Source organism: Pyrgilauda ruficollis, unplaced genomic scaffold (genome assembly GCF_017590135.1).
Source record: "Pyrgilauda ruficollis isolate IOZ18807 unplaced genomic scaffold, ASM1759013v1 scaffold14, whole genome shotgun sequence".
Lineage (NCBI taxonomy): Eukaryota > Metazoa > Chordata > Aves > Passeriformes > Passeridae > Pyrgilauda > Pyrgilauda ruficollis.
This window is the reverse complement of record NW_024512543.1, coordinates 1,728,051-1,747,410: the sequence shown is the minus strand read 5'-3', so window position 1 is coordinate 1,747,410 and position 19,360 is coordinate 1,728,051. Positions and strand designations below refer to the sequence as shown.

Genomic DNA, 19,360 nt, shown 5'->3' with positions numbered 1-19,360 from the left:
CTGTCCAGGAGCCACTGAAATTCAAAGACGATTAATGGGGGAAGGATTACTGGCAAGGAATTACAGCAAGTGACATCTATATGGGTAGAAGGAGAGGCCTAGGGAATTTGTATTATTTTGTTTGGTTAGGGTTTTTTTACTCATAAAAGTGCTATTGTTTTTATTTTATTTGTTTTAAAGTAATTGGTGTCCTTCCTTCGTGATTCCAAAGAAAAGGTCGCAATTCCCACCTCTCAGTATGTTGACAGACTTTGTGCTCTTTTCCATTTCCTTCTGTGTAGCAGTTGTATTGAATTGAAAGGATCTATTCGGTCTCTTCTGCTCTCTGTCTCTCACTCTGATTACCAACCCCAGGGAGGCTGGGGCGCTGCTCTGCACTTTGGTCCGAGCTCCTCTCGGTGCCCACGATGGCACTGCCACTGCAAGCGCTTCCAGGCACTGCTGCAGGCAAGCTGCCTCTCTGCTGTATTTTTCTGGTTTGTCATTTACATGCCACTCTGACACTGCCTTTCCTAGATGATATTTCTGCGCAACAATTGCAGAGGAGGTATGTGCACTTAATGCCTTACTGCATTCAGGGATCTAGCCAGAGCTGGTGATCTGGAGTAGCTCTCACTGACTTAAAAGCACACTAGGAAGCACTTCTGGAAGCAGGTCCTGGTGTAGAAGTTGTATTCCCTCATCAAGATCCAACTTCCTTTTCTTGCAGCTGAATATCCTATACCATATCTTCCCATCTGGTCTCTTAGCTTAATCCGCAGTGTTGAAGTGTGCGCTAGCACCTTGGGTCAAGCAAGACAAGTGTTCAGATTTCTTTTGACAGTTGGAAAATAGAATTATTTCTGCAAGTATTTGCTTGCCCAGTCACAAAAATACAAAAAATAAATTTGGGTACCAACAAGATAAATAATTGCAGCTGTATCTGGACTGAATGAAGGTAGAGATTTTTAAAAAATATTTTTTAAAGGACATTAAAAAAATGTTAAGTCTCTTTTTATTTGTTTGAGATTGAGGGAGGCAGGGGGAAAGATATCTTTTCCCCTCATCATTCTTTCAGGTATCCAGAATAATTTCCAGCTTGGAAGATTTCTTTATTTTTGCTGGAATCTTTAACAAAACATTCCATGGGTTTGCTCCAAAGCTTCAGCTGTGCTGGTTAGATCCCAACCAAAGACTGGTTTAAAAAAGCACCCAGTGCTGAAAGGGAAATACTTCTTCCTCCTACCATACCCAGGCTTGAAATTGTGTCGATTCTCATCAGGGCTTCTAATTGGAGCTGGAATATTCATGGGGAAATGTTGTCTAATTATTTAGTATTAGAGAGGCCTATGGAAATGTGCATGGTTTTGTTGTATAGGTATAGGTTTGAGATGAAGAGCTTTAATGTCATTGGATGGTAGTGGTGTGTACTGTGAACCTGACAGCTACAGCTACCTGCTTGCTCTTGTTTTGCTTGTTTTTTGGTGGTTTTTTTTTTTTTTTTTGTTATTGTTGTTGTTTTGTTGTTGTTGTTTCATTTTTTGGTTTTTTGTTTTTTGTTTTTTCTATTTCCTCTCTCGTTTCTTGCTGGTATTCACTGTGTGAGTTGTTCTTTGTTTCAATGGAACAGTAAGAATTGTGTAAGCTTAAAAAAAGTGCTGTACTTAATTCTTGCAGAGAAAAATGTTATTGGGCTGATCTCCTGTGTGCTACTGCTAACTTGGAGGGCTACTCAAAGAATCCTCACTCCCAGGACAGTTGGCACCTTATTAAAAGCCTTTGCAGAGAAGCCAAAACTCACAGGGGCCAGAGCATCTTCTTGAGTAAATTGGAATAATTTTTAATGACTCAGGGAGAAGTAAGTGATCTATGACAGCTGAGAACCTGACCCTAATACACCTAGAAAGCCAGTATCTCTCACTCCTAGACATGTTCCTCCAGGTCAGAAGTAAGGCAAGCTGTCCAACAGAGACAGGGCACATCTGAACTGCTTTGCTTGGTATTTTGAACTCCTCTGTTAAGGAGAGAAAGGAGCTTGGTTTGTCTCACCAACACAGCAGTAACTTTTCTAGGTGAGCTGTAATGAGTCTAGAACAAGCACTGGCTCAACTCTTGCTGAGTTTCTGGTGGTGTACACTGCTGTCTTCCTGACTTGGTGAGTAAGATCAGCATTGTCTCAAAGTGATTCATGACTTGAGGCCAAAGCAAGATATTGGTAGTGTGTGTTGTGTGGGTCACGTGTGGAAGTGTCCATCATTACATTCCTGCTGAGATGTGTGAGCCTCTCTGCTATATATGGGAAGAACTCTTTGTTTTGTTATAGAAAAGAACTGATATTCAAAGAATCCAGTTTCCTGTGGATTTTAGACACATCCAAAAGTAATGGATAAAACCTTCATTGGAAACCAGCAAGGAAAATGGGGGTTTTGCTTGTTATTTCAAACCTAAGTAGGCAAACAATAATAGCTGGCATTAGGTGAGGGAAGGAGATGTCATGTTGGTTTCATGATGGCATACTGACATACCAGGCCTGTTATTCTTCTGCAGGTACTCTCCTGTTTGTTCTATTGCATATGATTATATGAAAAAAACCCTCTACTTTAAGTAGCATTGTGCTTCATATCAAGCCTTATAAAGTAGTACCAGAAAAAGCTGAGGTTATTCTGAGTTAAATTCTCTTAAAATGTACTGGAAAATCAAGTTTAAGACTATGCTTCATGTTGGCAAGATTCTTTTTAAGTAAGACATTTTAATCTCTCTCTTGAGTTTTAGAATTAATGTCTGTATGATGGAGGTTGGAAAATACTGTACTTATTGAAAAAGCAGTATTTTATATTTGTGTTGACAGAACATCCACTTTTTAACATACAGATTTCCATCAGCTGAATGAGAGAAAACTAATTAGGGAAAAGTGGTCATTTTGGGGCTAGGGTTTTTTTTTGTTTTTTTTTTTTTTTTTTTAAATGAAGTATTTTAGCTTTTTTTACTTTCAAAGTATTGCTTGATCTAGGAATAATTTGAAAATCCTCATAAATAGGACATTAGAAATCAAAAGAATAAATGAGTTCAAGAGAAAATCTTTAAGCATCTAAATAATTTACAAGTCTTGGGTTCTGCTCTGAAAAGTATGATGTCCTGGTATGCTTGAAAAGCTTTCTTGTTCAGCATATACTGCATGTAGAGTCAGGTTGTGGGCTTGTAATGATGTCCACACCTAGGAGCCATGGTCACCCACCAGCATTCCACTGTGCTATGTGATGCAGACAGAGAAGAAAAAATATGTTTTCTGGCCTCGAAACACCTACATACATAATACAATCCATATGTGACTATTTTTCAAAAGCTATTTAGAAAAGCTTATTTTATTAGGATGAAGTTTGATTGCTGAAGAAATATAAACTTTTATGCCAAATGAAGAAATATCATACGTCAAGCTAAACTTTTTAAACTCTTTTCACAATTTTTCGATGCATCTTCTGTACTTGATGACTATGAAAGAATTTGCCAAGAAAATGAAAGTCATAAAATTCCTCTGCCTTTGTGCATTTGCTTTTCTGTTTCTTTTGTCTCCTGAAGCTGTAGGAGGTGTTTGCTGACATGCTTTCAGGGCACTTCTGGAGCAACGTGATGCGAGAAGTGACTCAGCTAAGCAAATTGAGTTTGTATGAACATCAGAAGCCCTTACAGTATGAAGCTGTAACTGGGAGTTATGAAAAGAGGAATCCAAGGGGTTCAATGTGTTATATACATACGTATTTCACTATATGACAGCTATGAAATATAATTCCCAGTTATGCTGCAAAACTGAAAAACTCCTTTCCCGAACCTTACTGCGTCCCAACAACTTAGACAGCTTAGACAGATTTCACACACTTTTAACACATGAACAGATATCTCGTGCACAGTTCTGGCAAAATAAACTCCTTTGTTTTTTTCTTGCTGTAATGCAGGGCAGCTTGTTGTGTGACCACCTGTGTTTCAGGGTGTTACCTGTGGGGGATTCTGTGCAGCACCCGTGGAGCACACAGTGTCAGTCTGGAGGGTAAGGTAGCTAGCGGGGAGTCAAGAGATCTGTCTAGGCTTTTTTCTTGACTCTGCCACTTTTGTCTGTAGTGAAACAAAAAAAGAGTAAGAGAGACGTGAAAGCTATTTTATTATGTAAGGAGATTTGCAAGGCGTTTATTTTGGTTTGTTTTGTTGTGGGTTGGTTTGGTTTTGGTTTTTTTATTCCATTGCCCTCCTTTCAAAATTGAAATCTTATCTGTTCTTTTTGCTTTTCCTGGCAATAGCCATGTAAAAACAGAATACTAGATTTAAAAAAAAAAAAAAGTATGTAGCATGTAGCTTTGCAGGAAGGAAAGAGCTGAAGCTTTTTTTTTTTTTTTTTTTTTTTTTTTTTTGGTCTGAGACAACAACTTAGAATTTCTGCATTTTACAGCTGAAATCCAGTGTGATAAAAAATGGCTGCTATATTACAGGAAGGAAAGAACTCTGTTAACTGTTGTACTGTTGCAGCATCTGTTTCTCCACTTCTCAGAGAGAATACTAATGGAGGTGGGAAGAAACAAAACTCTTCCTCAATGCCATTTTTATTTAGATGGTCTCTCTGTCAAGAACAGGTATGAAGGACAAATTCACCCCCACCTTCATCCTTTACTTTGTTTCAGTCACACCAATTTTCTCTTGACTCCATTTCCCCACCTATAAAACTGCAGTAGGGAACAGAGTTTTCAAAGGAATCATTTTGGCCTAAGTCCTTAAAGCTGATTGGGTACCAAACTTGTGAAATAAGCAATTTATAAGAGGAGTTGAGAGAGTTCAACACAATCTGGAAAGATGAAACATACCTTTTTTTAACTTTCACGTACTGTGTGTCTATGTGCTTGAATGCATCCATTTTGAAATTTCTAAATGCTTTTAAATAGGGAAGAAGGCCTTTTAACTTCTGTAATTCTCCCCAGTAAAAAAAAAAAAAAAAAAAAAAAGATATTTCCAGTGAATATGCCAAGTTTTCACTGTCATGGACAAAAAAAAAGTTTAAAGGCAGACAAAAAATTGTTTAACCAGTTGTCTTTTCCTAAAAGAATTGCTGGTTGACTTGTATCATATTTTTACTATATACATAAATGCAAACTGATAGTTAAGTGCTTTGGTAAGAAAGGTGGATTTGTGCACATACTTCATTTTTTTGCTGAACTTAGATTCGGACCTGAATCCTGCAGGGGCTTGCCAGATGCTTGACTTTTTGTTTTCAGTGGAACTATTCAGAGTGTATTATGTGAAGCACACACAACAATCCAAGAGACTTGAGTCAGGTGAGCCTTGCTAAAAGAAATTATTTATATATAGCTCTTTACCCTGTTAAAGAACTTTCTAGTTAGGGTGCATATTAAAATGCTAAACTTTATGGACTTCAGGATTAGATATACAATAATAACAACATACAAAAATAGCCTATTTTTTAAATCTGTATGGTTACCAAAAATTTACTCTTTCAAAAATTGCCAAAAAAAAAAAAAATCACTTCTGGGAAACTACATACACGAGCCTAAGGCCAAATCTTTTTTTTTATATTTCCAACAACTGCTCTGTTTTGCTTCTTCTGTTTCCTTGTCAGAAGGATCCTGTTCAGCTTGTTTGGCTAAGGGCAGTTGGGTATTTATTCATTGATCTCTCATTTCTTGCATTATCTTGAATTCTAATTAGAGTTTTTTCAAGTCCTATTACTTCACTCTCCAAACATAGCTCAAACAGACATCACTCTTCCTTTCTGTAGAGCTGTTCAGAACCATGAAAGAACTGTCATCTTACATTCTGGGGCTAACCACACTGCCCAGCAGTTCTCCACCAGCTGCTTTCATTGGCAGTTTGATTGAATGACTTTTCCCCCCCTCACAACATGTGATTCCAAGTGCCTGAAAAAGTGTTAAGTCACTTGATGTTAGGAGAGATTCTGTAAATAGGACTGGGAGCAGTCCTCTAGGTGTTTGTAATTAATCAGGCTCCAAACACTTGGAGCTTTTGGATGCACTTATAAAAAGTCTAAAAATGTAAACAGTTTTCTTTGCTCTCCCCAGGAAGTCTTAATGCACTAAAGACGTAAGCGAAGAAGTTAAATTGCCAGTGATCAAATCAATTACACTTCAGATCAGACTGTGGCAGGGCTTTTTGGTTCTCAACCAGATGGAACTAGACTTCTTGTGAAGGGGGTATTATTATTTCTTGTCAGGGTTTCAAAATGAGCATAGGAATTCACAGTAAAAAAATTACTTCTTTTTTTTTAAAAATATACTAGAACACATAGACGAAAGACTCCTCGGGAGCTGATACCACTAAAAGTTATCAGACACACTAAAAAAAAATCACCTCAGCCATTTCTTCTGATCTGACAAAAGAGAGAACATAAATGAACAGGATATTCTCCTGTTCTGCAAGGCAAAGAAGAAACCCTCATTTTTAATATAGTAGGTTCTAGGATTCAGAATTTATGAGTTCTTTTGGCTGTGCCTGTCTTATAGGCTGAAGTTTTTACATTAAGAAAGCTATGATGTAAAAACTTACAAGAGACAAAGTACAGTGGTTTTTATCTTGATGCAGTTAGTACTTGAGATAAATCCAGATGAGGGCACAGGCTATCTGGAGGCAGAAAGCATTTTTTTATCCTGTGGAGATCGGACAGCTTGTTTAGAAAGCCTCTGTGCATTAGGAGGGGAGGTGACTGTTGTAATCAGGTGTAACCACCTTCCCAGGGTTAAAAATCCCACCATAACCAAATGTGATTTGTTTGTTTCTAATTTGGAGAAGTACTTTGTAAAATCAAGTACTTCTGTGGCTTAGTCTTTGCAATCAAATTATTTGTTTGGTTTGGAGTCCAGGTCCCTCTTGCTTTGAGTACACTGCCACCAGCTTATGTAAAAGCTTTGAAAAACCCTTCAGTACTTGGACATGAGTATTTTAATAGGGCAAATTCCACCTGAAACCGCCTTGAAGAAAGTTAGTCATGCTCGTGTGGATAAAAAGGTTGTGCCTTAACTTCAGTGCTGAAAATGCTTATAATGTGGCATCTCTTCCTATAAGGAGATGTCTGTTAGGAGTACTAATAGTCCAGTAGGCTCACTGGAGCTCTTGGTCAGCAAATCCCATACATTACAATAATTGCAAGATTAAATTTGTCACTGGAATGCTAGTAGTGAGTAAGGAAGTGGAGTTTTTAAATGCTTCCTTTTCAACAGATGCAAAATGATCTAAAGGTATTTTTAAAGTTACTAGAATAAAGAATGCACAGTCCAGCAAATGAACTCTTGCTAGTTTCCAAGTCTTGCTAAATGTAACATTCTTCCAAGAATTTGGGTAGCAGCTAAATACATCTTTCCCGAAGGAAAAAAAAAAAATACATAAAAAGTGAGTGAAAGGAGGCTGGTGGTGTTTCAGGAATGAGAAAAGAGAAGGTGTCTGTCTACTCACTGGGGGCCTTCAAACCAGCACCTCCAGAGGTGCAGCCTCTTAGCCATGAGGCTGCAGCCTGTTTGTGTGAGACCTGAACCTCCCCTGCTGAAGCTGTTCAACAATTCAGAAAATAATTAAACCAAGACAAGGAGCCAAAATTAGCCATCTACTCAGGAGGGTGGGGGTGGGTGGTTGGCTTGGTTTTGCCATCTCTCAGACTACTCTTGTATTTTTATTAGGTACCCAAACACTCCTTGATGACTAGCTGGAGCCCAGTTACCCTGTCCTTCCTTGTGTTCAGCCTGCCATATGAACCACTAGGGTGACAAATTGTGTTCATTCTTGATTATCTTCTCTGGTGTCATTAGAGCTTTGATTCTTTTGCCATAACTCTTACAGACACTTTTCAGTTTTTTTAATTAAACTGTCTATGTCTGCTGTGGTATTTCGTGCAATGCCTGGTCCTGTAGACATGTGTGAGATGAGCAGCTGCCAGGCTTGCTCCCTCAGGGAATATAGGGGGAAGAATTGCCAAGTCTGTGGATTCAGGCTGGGTTTAGGACTGAGATAGGTGTAGAGCTGTGCGGCTTCACTGGGTCTCAAACAGTCCTAGGCATGTATAGGAGGAGGAGTTCAGGCACCTGAGGTACATGATCACAGGAAAGCATAGCTGGGCATAGCCTTTAGCTGCCTGAGGAATCAGGAAAGAAAGGCAAGGTTTGAGGAGCACGTGCTTGGGCTTTGGTGTTTGCATTGGACATAAGTCCAGCTGTGGGTACTTAGGCCTTTACTGGAGACAGCACTTAACTTCTTCACCCATCTTTTAATTGGAAATTATTCCCAGTTTTGTAAACCTCCAGATCAAGAATCTCCAGATGCAAAACAGACACAAAGGGTTTTTTTACAAGCAGCTGATATTTTAGGATAGGTTTATGAAGGCCTTATCTTCAACTTTGTGGATAGTTCTTGTTCTTTTGAAGGCTTAAAGGTTGGTGCTGAGAATGTAAAAACACAGCAGAAAATAGTCAATGTGGTTAGAAATTTGAAAAATAGCCTCAACTACTAATTGATGTATTTTTAACTGAAAGAAATGTGTATAATTATGGCACATATTGCTTGACTGCTGGATAACTTCGTACTCAAGACACTACCTGAAAAAGAGTCTTTCAAGGCATCAAAACTTCAGAGCAGTAGCCACCAGAAAGGCTGCAGCAAAGCTGTAGACACTGTGAGATTAGCAAGATGAAGCTATAAAGAATCAGAAGCAGGACATACTTTTCTGCTTTTTTACCTGTGCACACATACATTACCCAGGCATGCACAGAGTCCTGGGTCAGCTCAGTCTTAGGGTTTAGGGATTGAACAAATAGCCAGGGTCCATGCATGAACTACAGCTGTGCTTATCTGTTATAACATTGGCTTTTAAAGAATTTACTTAAATGCTTTTTTTTTTTTTTAATTTGATCAATGGTTTATGCAGCATTAAAAATAGGTTTCTTCAAGTGCCATAACACAGTTTTCAAGTCCATAAATCTTACAGCCATTGCACTACTCGTTGGAATCAAAGTTTTGCAATTCTCTTAGTCACTGTGGCAGCATTAAGAAAGGGAAAAAATAACCAATGGTGAATTATGAGTACTTCTCTGGATGGCCTAACCTGCTCTTTCATGAGCCTGTTTTGTCCATTTAGAAATACAAAATGTCACAGTGTGGTATTTTATATTTTTAGTGTAGAAAGGTGTTTTCTATTGAGTTGAGGAATCAGAACTGCATTTCCCCATACAGGCTATCCCACTTGAATTTCAGCCACTTTTAGAGAACTTTGGGGCATTAGAATACAGATATTGCACTCAAATAACTACTAGGGTTTGGGGTTTTTTTGTGTTTCTCAGAATAAAGAATTAGTTAAAAGATGTCTGAATTCAGCATCAAAGCCATATGCACCTTCTGTGATCTAGCAGATATGACCAGACCCAAAAATCCCTGTCATCTGTAATGGAGATCTAAAGGATCTCCATTACAGGAAAGTAACACTGTCATATGGTTGTTACGTCTGGAGTAAAAGGAGTCAGTGTTTATACATTTAATGGTCTCTAGCTAAATGACACTGGTTAGGGAAGGAGGGAAAGTTTGAGACTAGTAACAAATAGTAACAAATAGCACTTTTTTTTTTTTTTCTGTGCTTCTTCCTTTGCCTCACTCAGTTTACCATGAAATTCAGCCACTGACTCGCACCACTGTTTTTCTTGGAGAACAGAGTAGGATGAAGAAACAGTGATTAAATGTAAAAGACAACCGTGCATTGCATTAGGAGCTGCATTCTGTGTGTTTTGGTAACAGGAGCTACAGAGGAAAGTGAAAAAGAGGTGATTGAGGTCTACCCAATCTTTAAAGTCTGAAACTCTTCTCAATTCCTACCATGTCTGCCTCTGCCCCACATACAAATACAGACCTCATTAATAAAATAGGATTTTTTTTAAAGCTCTTTAAGTTCCATTTGATAATGCTACTGCCATGACACTCGTATTTAATGTTTATTATGCTCCCATGTGTTGAACACATGGTTAGCAGCTCTCCCAACCATCAGGACTCGTGTAATCACAGCAAAGCCGTCATCATCATAAATAAAGCAAACATGACAACTGAAACTATATATTTCCTTCTCATGGTAAACTAGGATGGTAAAGTGGAGCTCAGTGCCATTCTTCACCTAATAGCAAAAGCTTGAGCATGGTAGACCTAGGCCATGAGTGTACTTGGAAAATGGTTCATTTGACCTTTTAATTTTCTTGTATTTGAAAATCTTGGCTTAGTTCTCAATCCTACCTTAGTCAGCCACATTCGTGAGTGATAGGGGCCTTCATGATGGCAATTCCACATCCTTTGCCTACAATTGTTTTTATTTTTTACTTATTTTGCATGTAAGCAGATCATGTCAGTGGCTGAGCCCTTCAAGGGAACTTGTTCTTTGCTCATGGTTGGAATCTGCCATTGACCCTAGGCATGACGAACTGACAGACATTTTAAGGAACACAGTAATTCTTTATTTAAAAAGTACACTTCTTCTTTGAGATAATTCTTGAATATGATCCCTTTTAAAAAGTATTGAAGGTAATTGCATGCCTTTAAACAAAACTGAATTTTTAAGTGTATGCCTATGTATTCATGTGGCAGTGGAGTCAACGTTTTCTGTTGGGTTTTTGTTGTTGCTGTCTTCTCTTTAGGGCATATCACATTGACATCCTATTTGTATCAAGCATAGCAGAAATATAATTCAATCTAATTGTCAGTTCTGTTAGCCTGAAATGTTGGATTCAGGTGTCTCAAAATTTGAGATAATGTCCTCTCCCTGACAGCCTTGATAGGTTCTGTCTTGGATGGAGAGGTGCCTTAAAATCCTGTGAAGTGACACCTGGCTAATAAAATAGTGAACATACTCATGTCCTTTGTGGATCATGTGGAACTGTCCTTTCCTTGGACATATTAAATTTTCATGGGATTGTGGTAGCATCCTCTGAATCTCCCTACCTTGACTTCTCCTTCCATAAATCTGAGTGTGCGACTTCAGAAAACTGAAAAGTTCCCTTTAAAGTACCTGGCCCACAGATCCAGGCATTGTCTATTTGTGTCAAAAAAGAAGTAATTGCATAAAAATTATATCACATTAGAAGTTGAGGTGAGAACTGGTTTAGTGAGCTTACCAGCAAAGAGGCCAGAAGATTCCAAGTTTGTTTTGGGTTGATGTTGTTATGGGCTTTTTCCAAGATTTAAATGTTCAAAAATTAGTTTTTTGTACACCATGAAAATGAAAACAAAGCCTTTTCAACACTTCCATAGAGCTACTGTTTAGAGGCCTGATTTGAAGGCAAGTCTCCTCTTCATCATGAAAAAGCTACTGTCTGCTTCCCCAACTATGGACATTTGGAAACAAAGGGGTTTGAGTGTTACTCTGTTGACAACAAAGCCAAAAACCTGATGGACTTGGTAGTCATCTTTCTGCCTGTGCCCTTCCTCAGTTTAACACCTAAGATAGGCTTCATCACATTTTGATAAAATAAGCTTCAGGTCAGCTTTACTTGGAATCCTGGAAGTGACTCTTGGAACCCTGACATCAGAGAAGTAGTATCCAGATTCTGTGGATTGCCCCTGAGCTGCTGCATAGATAGCAGCATGGTTTTATTGCATTTGGTGAGTGCAAATGTGCCAGTAATTACAAGTGTATCACAATTTCCCCTCCTTAGCAATTCACTAAGCATATTTATATTACTTTCTTCTGTGGGTTAACATCATTATATTCTTTACTATTGAGTTTATTAACAGACTGTATTATGTTTTGAAAAGTGTATTAATGTGTGTGTGTATGCACATGCACCCTCAGAAGAAGTTTTGTGTCACAAATCAACTACTCCCATCATTTACACGGTGCTTTTTTTTAAACTAGAGTCATAAATGTTGCTTTACCAGACAAAACCAATGTTTCAGGGCAATACACTTTATTTTGTATAGCTTCCTTCAAGCACATTGTGTCTCTAATGCGTTAGAGGTAAGTAACACACTTGCAAATTTTAAAATACTCTAAAAGGCTTTAATTTGATGAAAATTCTAAACAGTATTAATATACATGCTCCTTAATTCACATGCGTGATAAAGGTAAAAGGGCAATTACACCTGTGCAGCTATTTACATTCTTGCAAATATTGGTTTGGTGAACTCTGAGTGAAGCAGGATAGTTGGTATCTTTGTTCATTGATTCTGAAAGACCAGCACTGTGATTATTCTGTTGAAAAAACTACACATAGATGTTTGGACTGTTGTTGGAACAGTAGGAGGGACAAGGATTTTTGCTTGTTTTTTTTTTTCATTCTTTTTTTTTTTTAAATCAATATGGGACTAGCCAGTCCCACTACCAAAAGACAGCTCTGCCACGAAACTGAAATTAGAATAATGAAATTCATTATCATGGTGCAATAGCTATATTTTATTAAAATTTCACAATAGTACTGCTGAGTCTTCCTGGTGAAACACTCAAGCTGCCTGATGAACTCAGCAGACAGCTGCTCACCACCACGCACTTGACTTGCTCCAGCAGACAGTTCCTGTAAGACACATCGTTGTTTTGTGCAAATATTTTTTTTTCTTTCTTTGCTTGTATTTAAGGACAAAACCAGGTCTGAATTGTGGTATTTTTCCTTTGCCTGCACTGTGCAGATGTATCATACATAGGAGGGCAGCTTCTCTGGTGGCATGCAGGCAGCCTGCCAGGTATCCCTGTTCTGGCCAGTCTGCAGTGCTGGATTTCACATCCCCACACAGGGCTGGAGTAACCTGGAGTGCTTCACAAAATTACATGTGGGATTATTGATACTATTAAGCAAGCAATGCTTCTTTGCCTTTCCCTTTTCAAGCCCCATATTTACTGTACACACCTCCTTTTATTATGCACTTGTCCTTAAAAAGAGCTTAAAAATGAAATAAATTGCCATCATGGTTGTTTCATTTTTGTGATCCAAATGGATTTTTCTGGAGCTATAAGGACAGAATGTAACTCTGATTACTGCAGAAGTATTGATGAAACAGTCAAGGATGTGAAGAAACGCCAATTTCTTAGGAATGACAGCCTAGCTTCCAGCTACCTGGAAGCCTTGTAGCTGCACCAGTGGCTGGCAGCAGGGTTAGATGGAAGGAATGCCCATTTCACACACCGGGCCACTGGGCATCAGTGGGTTTTAATGTCAGGTTATGCTGTGATATATATAGACTCTTTGTTGGTTTTGGAGCAATCTTTGTAGCTTTGCAGCTTTCGATACCTGTGTGAAGACTGAGCAGGAGTGCAGATAAAAAGAGTAAGCTTAAGACACAGAGAATACAAGTCCTGTCACATGAACAGCTAGATTGCTCCCATCCTGTCCCAGCCGCTGGAAGCCAAAGGAGCTCTGTGAGTCATCGAAATTCCTCATTTTTGTGTCTTGTGTGAGTATAAACCCCACTTTATGACATACTATTAATTTTTCTCTTCAATTTTTTTTAAGGAAATATGATGGAAAGACATGATAGTCCGTTCCAAAATGTTAAGAATTTTGCAATGTACCCATATATGGCATGAAAAGCCCAATTCTCTACATACATAATTTATTACAAATAACTAAGTGGTGGCACAAAAAAAGCAAATGCCAGCAACAGTCATACTTGTGCCATCCTGTTAACTTTAATTTTGTATAGCTAGGAACCTTAATTTCTTAGTTCTTTTATTTTTTCTAAGACGGCATCATTATTTCCCTGTATCTTTCTATAGGATGGGAAAGGAAACTACTTTTTTTTTTCCTCACAATTTCCCTCATATTATTTGTAATATCAGCTGTAAGCTAATGCTATTTTCCATAATTCCAGTGCTCCATTCACGTGGCTTCAAATATTCAGCTGTGTTCTCATCTTTCAGAAAGGGAGAACTCTGGAATATAAAGTTCTTCAATTTCCTGGGGGCAAGAAGGCAATTTAAGCTTCCCAGAACAACTTCAAGAGCAATGATAGCTACGAGTGGTATTAGGGTAGCATATTTTTCAGAAGATCAACTGTAATGACCTTCATATCCCGGATTTAGATTCAGAGGTTGTTGACACAACCTTATTAACACAGACAAATTCCTCCATCTTTACTTATAATTTAACAACACTATAATGCACAAATGCTGCAGTTACTAAGACAAAGAACAGCAGGGGAGATTAATTTTCACATAACAGTTCCATTGATAAGGAAGGAAGATGTTCAAGTGTTCAGGAAAGCTGTGGGCATGGAATGATTAAAACTAACAGAAAAATATTTCAGCAAATACAGTCAAAAAGCAGTTCTTTAATTCTTAAATTTGCACAGCAACAACAGAGACAAATGAGCCTCTGAAATATTTTGGAAAATGTCACTTTGCAAACCTTGTAGATTGCTTAAATGTTTATTGAAATGGACCAAAAGCCAAAATTCTCTGCGTAAAATAAATACTTTGTCTTTGCTAAGTAACAATATTTGTGAACAAAACATAAAACTATAATTTTCATGTGTCAAACATAGTAACATTTAAGATTAAATGTTGGAGTCAGACTTGGCATTTTTTTTTCATCTTCCTATTTACAAGTTTCTCATTAAGACCATTTACCTCACATTAGCTATCAAAAATGACTAACATTTTTAAAGTTTGCTCCATGACTAAAATAAAAACAACAGAAATGTCCTTTTACCATAACTTAACAAAAAGCAGAACCATACTTCTATCATCTAGGAGAACATGCTGTTATAAATACAGCTGTTTTTCATCTACAATTATATAAATAATAAGCATGCTGCCATTCACAAGGATTTTAATAGATGATTATATATAAGCAATATCATGATCTAGAGGAGGATCGCATGAGTTTTTATCTTTTATTTTTATTGTACTTATTTAGGACCTTTGTCTTCATCTGAAAATTGTGGAACAGACTTCTTTGCTACAACATTATCCAGTCGCTGTCCTTGCAGATAGGGGTTCACACTCTGAAAAAATTTAAAATTATTTAAACTTATTAGAAACAGGGAAACAGATAAAAGGTAACTAGGAATAGTGAACATACTTATGTATTTCTTATCTGTCAGATATTTACAGACTTGGGAGAAAATTGCTTCCAGGGATTATATCTAAAAGTCAACCAGTGTTTTGTTTTTATTTTTTTTTTCCCACAAGAATTTAATTCAATCCACTGAAAGGAATGCAAGTGAAGGAGGACTATCAGGAATACAGAACAATCTCAATTAAACACTGCCTTTTTGCTCCACTCCTTTCCTCAGCTCAGCAGAGAAGCAGCAGCAACTCTAACTCCCTAATTCTTGAGGCAGGACAGAACTTGTTAGAGAAGTACAGGTAAGCTTTACATTGTGCTGGGATACAAATTAGAGACCACAATTCCAGTTTGACCAAAGCCTCTTGTTCAGCCTGTCTCCTCTCCAGGAAACCCCTCCTTGCTTCCTCTCTTGATGCTGAGATAAAAAACTGCTGGCAAAGAAGCAGAGCCAAACAAGGTTTTGGCATAGAAAATGGCTCTCACAGCACTGCCAGAAGAAGGGAATGCTGCAAAGAAGATTCCTGGAGAGGGCTGAACTTCACTTTGCACCATGCAAGCAGCACAATGTGAGGCTGAAGATGAACAGATCCTGTCTCAAAACTGCTTGGAGATTGTAGATGGAGTAACATAGAAAGCTATGCTTGAGTTTTATCTATACCAATGGAGTAAAATGTATTTACTGTATTTGCAAAGTGGCAAGCAGTTCAGTGGCGCTTCAGTATTAAATATCATTTACACCTGCTTTCTGGCCTGTTACACTGCCAGTGTAAGCAAAATTCAAGTGTATACTGTCTCCTTCACACAGATGCAGTCAAAAATTCTAGCATGAAGGCTTCTTGATGCTAATAAAAACTGTTCGCCTAAGGACAAACTTCAGAGGAATGCAAATTTTCCAGTATCTCCTGATTCTTTTCAGGATGACTGTGTGTCACAGAAATGACTTTCCTTGAGATATTTCTGTGCTTCTTTCACCAAAACTTAGGAATTAAAACAAAAAAAAAAAAGGCATTCATAATGGGCATGAAATACTTATTTTCAGCTATCCCAAGTATTTGTCAAATCTCTGGAAAACATTTGGGGTTTATCTGTCGTCAAGTTTAAGTTTATCTGTCTTCAAATCTGGGTTTCTCCAGATTTGTGGATGCTATCATTAATACTTAGCACATAGCACAGAGCAGCCCTTTTGATTACTTCTGTTGGGTTTTGGGTGTTTTGCCTGCTGCAAGTGAAAACATAAAAATATTAAGAACCAGAAATGAATGTGGAAAAATCTTTGAAAATAAACTAACTCCAATGCTTTAAATTGTTAGAAAAAAGACATATGTAAATGATTTGTTTGTGTTTGTTTAAAGAAGTTCTGTTTAATGTTAATTTCGTGAAATTCAACTGTTGCATAAACTTCTAGGAATTATTTGAAGATTCCTAGGAAGATTAATTGGTCTTTCTTTTTGGAATGGTACTTGCTTGCTACTTTTTGAAATAAAGTTGAAGAGAATGAGACTACATAAAATTTTGAATCCTTCTTAACCAACAAAAGAAAACACAAAATATAATGCAAAATACTTTGGCTGATCTGACTAAAATACGTTTAATCCCATGCAGCTGTGCAGAATTCAAAGTAATGCGCGCTCCCGAGCACCTTCGTACAGAGCTCTGAGCCCACAGAACTCAGTGATCACAGAAGTGGTCCTGACACTTCTGGACAGGGCTGTCTGCAAGCACAGACAAACAAACAAGGGGAGAACTGCTAGTTAAAGTTAGGTGTCACTGTAAACCTCCTTGTCCTGCAGTGCAAGTGCTGCAGAGAAGCGAGCACAGCAGCACACGGTGGGTACAAGCCTTTGCTACAGACACGGCTGTGAGTGCCCGCAGAGGTACCCTGAAATACGTGAATTCCACACAGGCTTACAGGATGGGCTTCTCTAGACTCCAGTAGTGCCTCTGTGACTGTTCCACTACAGCCCTGGACAGACACAGCAGGGTTACTACACACACTCTTACACAGGACTTGTTTTAACCTCAGATGGGGACATTCAGATGCAAAAAAAATGAATCTTTTGCCAGATCCCAAAACTATGTCTGTGCAGAAAGGCATGGAGGAGTCGCAGGGAGCACAAAAGGCAGGAGGGGAATCCAGTGGACTTCTTGATTTCTAGAAAAATACACTCTGCTGCTGACAGTTCTAGGTTACTCTTTTGCTGGTAAAGTGGAGATTCTGAATTGCTCATTAAATCATTAGTAATCATTACAGTATTACCCTAAAACAATTTAAATTTGAATGAATTTAGCATTAAGTGCCATGTTGGTGCTAGGAAAATAAGTCTGCTGTAAAGGAATTCACCTTCAAAATTCTGGGCTACCCCTGGCCACGTAACTGTCAAGTGTCTCCAGCTAGTCCTTCTTTTGTATCCAATTATGTCAGTCAGCTCACAGAAAGAAAATGTTCTTTTTTTCTTTTTTTCCACTCATGTATATGTTGCATGAATTCCTCTTTAACATGCTGCTCTAGCTATTAATAAATATTCTGCTGAAGTATTTCCAGAGTAAATTCTACTTAGTTAAAAATTAAAGTCAGGTGACTACCCTTTTTTACTCTTCAACTACCAAACTCAAGAATCAAATGTAAGCATGAAGCAGATACTGAGCTCCGGTCAGATCTTTAACTTATGTTTGACATGCCAACTGCCAGTGATGTCTGAATCAGGAAAAAATCAACTCATCTTCTCCCTTTCTAGCCTGAGAACTAAAAAATAAGTAAATCATCTTCACTTATGCTTGTTATTTTAAATTATATTTACTTCATTTACAATGTAAACTGTGCTGTCATATTTTGAAAAGCTACTTTCTGGCAGAGAGCTAGGCTTTTCCTTTTTGTAAGAATAATACACATCAGCAAAGCTGAAGATGTCGACTCTTACTGAAAGCAATTTTTTTTTCAATTAAAGAAAGGCTGACACTACCAAAAAAGAGAGAAAATGAGGCAGACTGTGCAGAATCTCTCTGTGTGGGTTGCCTTCCTTGTTACACGAGCAGAGCAGTGAGAACCTTTTAATCTTTGTCTTTCAAGCAAGTGGGACACAGAGACAGGAGTTTCATCTGAGGTAGATCAGATACAGAACCACCTTCAGTGTTATTTGCACCCAAAAATGTATTCACAAACATAGATAGTGGTAATTAAATTTACTAATATTTTTAGTAGGAAACTTCAAATTCTGTTTTAGAGATATTGAAATACTTCTAAATGGCTTTAAGCAAATAGGATCAATTTTAAAAGACAGACAATATGAGGTTTTATAATGTTCTACACTTAAGTGTATCTTCTGAAAGTAAGAGTCTATTTTGAGAAACAAGGCTTGTGCCCAGTGTTCAGTCCTTAAGCTGGCTATAGCATTTTATCACAGAGAGTCCCTGACACATAATCTAAAGTACAATACAAATGCATTAGACTATCTCTTCATTTCAACAGTATGGTTTTAATTTTTATTACGTCTCTAGATTATATAGGGGCTATGAAATATTCCAATAGTTACCCTCTTTCTTCTTTTTGGACCACCATTGATCTTCTCAAAGAATAAACTCTTGCTCTGGAAAGGAGAAAAAAAAAACCCAACACAGCCATCAAATCCATTACATCTTGTGTTAAAATACTACTTCTGCTATTAAATATTATCAAGTCTAGAGGAGTGTGTAGCTTTATGGGAGAAATAAACCACAAATAAATATTTGTGTATTCCCACTAAGATTTGCAGTTCTTCAGGAGCAGTCAGACTTATCAACAATTTAAAAGCCAGTAATTTTCCACTATGTTATGCCCCGTGTTCAGGCAATAAGGGCTTCAAGTATGTGCTGTATAGTCTGGATGTTCCCCATCATGTGATACATAGTATAATTTTTTTTTTTTTTTTTTTTTTTAAGAAAAGGCAGAAGGAAGAAGAAAAACAAGAATGTGAGGGAGAATAAGCAGGACTCCTGCCTCTGGTATATCTTTCTATACATTTGAGGTGACACAAGAACAGGAGCAAAAAAAATTTGCTTTACAAGGGATTTTCTAATTCCTTTTAAAAACAGAAATAGGCATCATTCCTACTGTTTTGTTGTCTTTGCTTATTCCCTTCCAGATATCAACACTTCCCAGTGCAAAGTTCTGCTGAAAGGAGTTCAGCGCCAACTCTTCCTTTGTTTAAGTAGTGCCCTCAATAAAGCTTCTAAAGACCATTTGGTCTATAACATTTTTAATGGCAAACCTTTTAAAAACTGCCAGAAACATCTTGGCAGAAGAGAAAGTTATGATGATGAGAAAAGAAAATGAAAAAAAAAACCCAACACAAAAAACCCCCTCTGACCATAGT

General features: G+C 37.7%; 1 protein-coding gene across 3 annotated transcripts in view; it reads right to left on the bottom strand.

Moving 5' to 3' along the window:
• Positions 1–12,307: 12,307 nt before the first annotated feature.
• LOC121349518 (neuroendocrine protein 7B2-like) overlaps positions 12,308–19,360 on the bottom strand; it is a 43,678-nt gene continuing 36,625 nt past the window's right edge. For 2 of the 3 annotated variants that reach the window (XM_041460047.1, XM_041460048.1), the window contains exons 5-6: positions 18,542–18,595; positions 12,308–14,946 (exon numbers count right to left, since the gene is read on the bottom strand). In XM_041460047.1, the coding sequence (XP_041315981.1) occupies positions 14,851–14,946; positions 18,542–18,595 (150 nt within the window). In that variant the 3' untranslated portion in view covers positions 12,308–14,850. The remainder of the gene's footprint in view (positions 14,947–18,541; positions 18,596–19,360) is intronic. The other variant, XM_041460049.1, reaches the window with a different exon arrangement.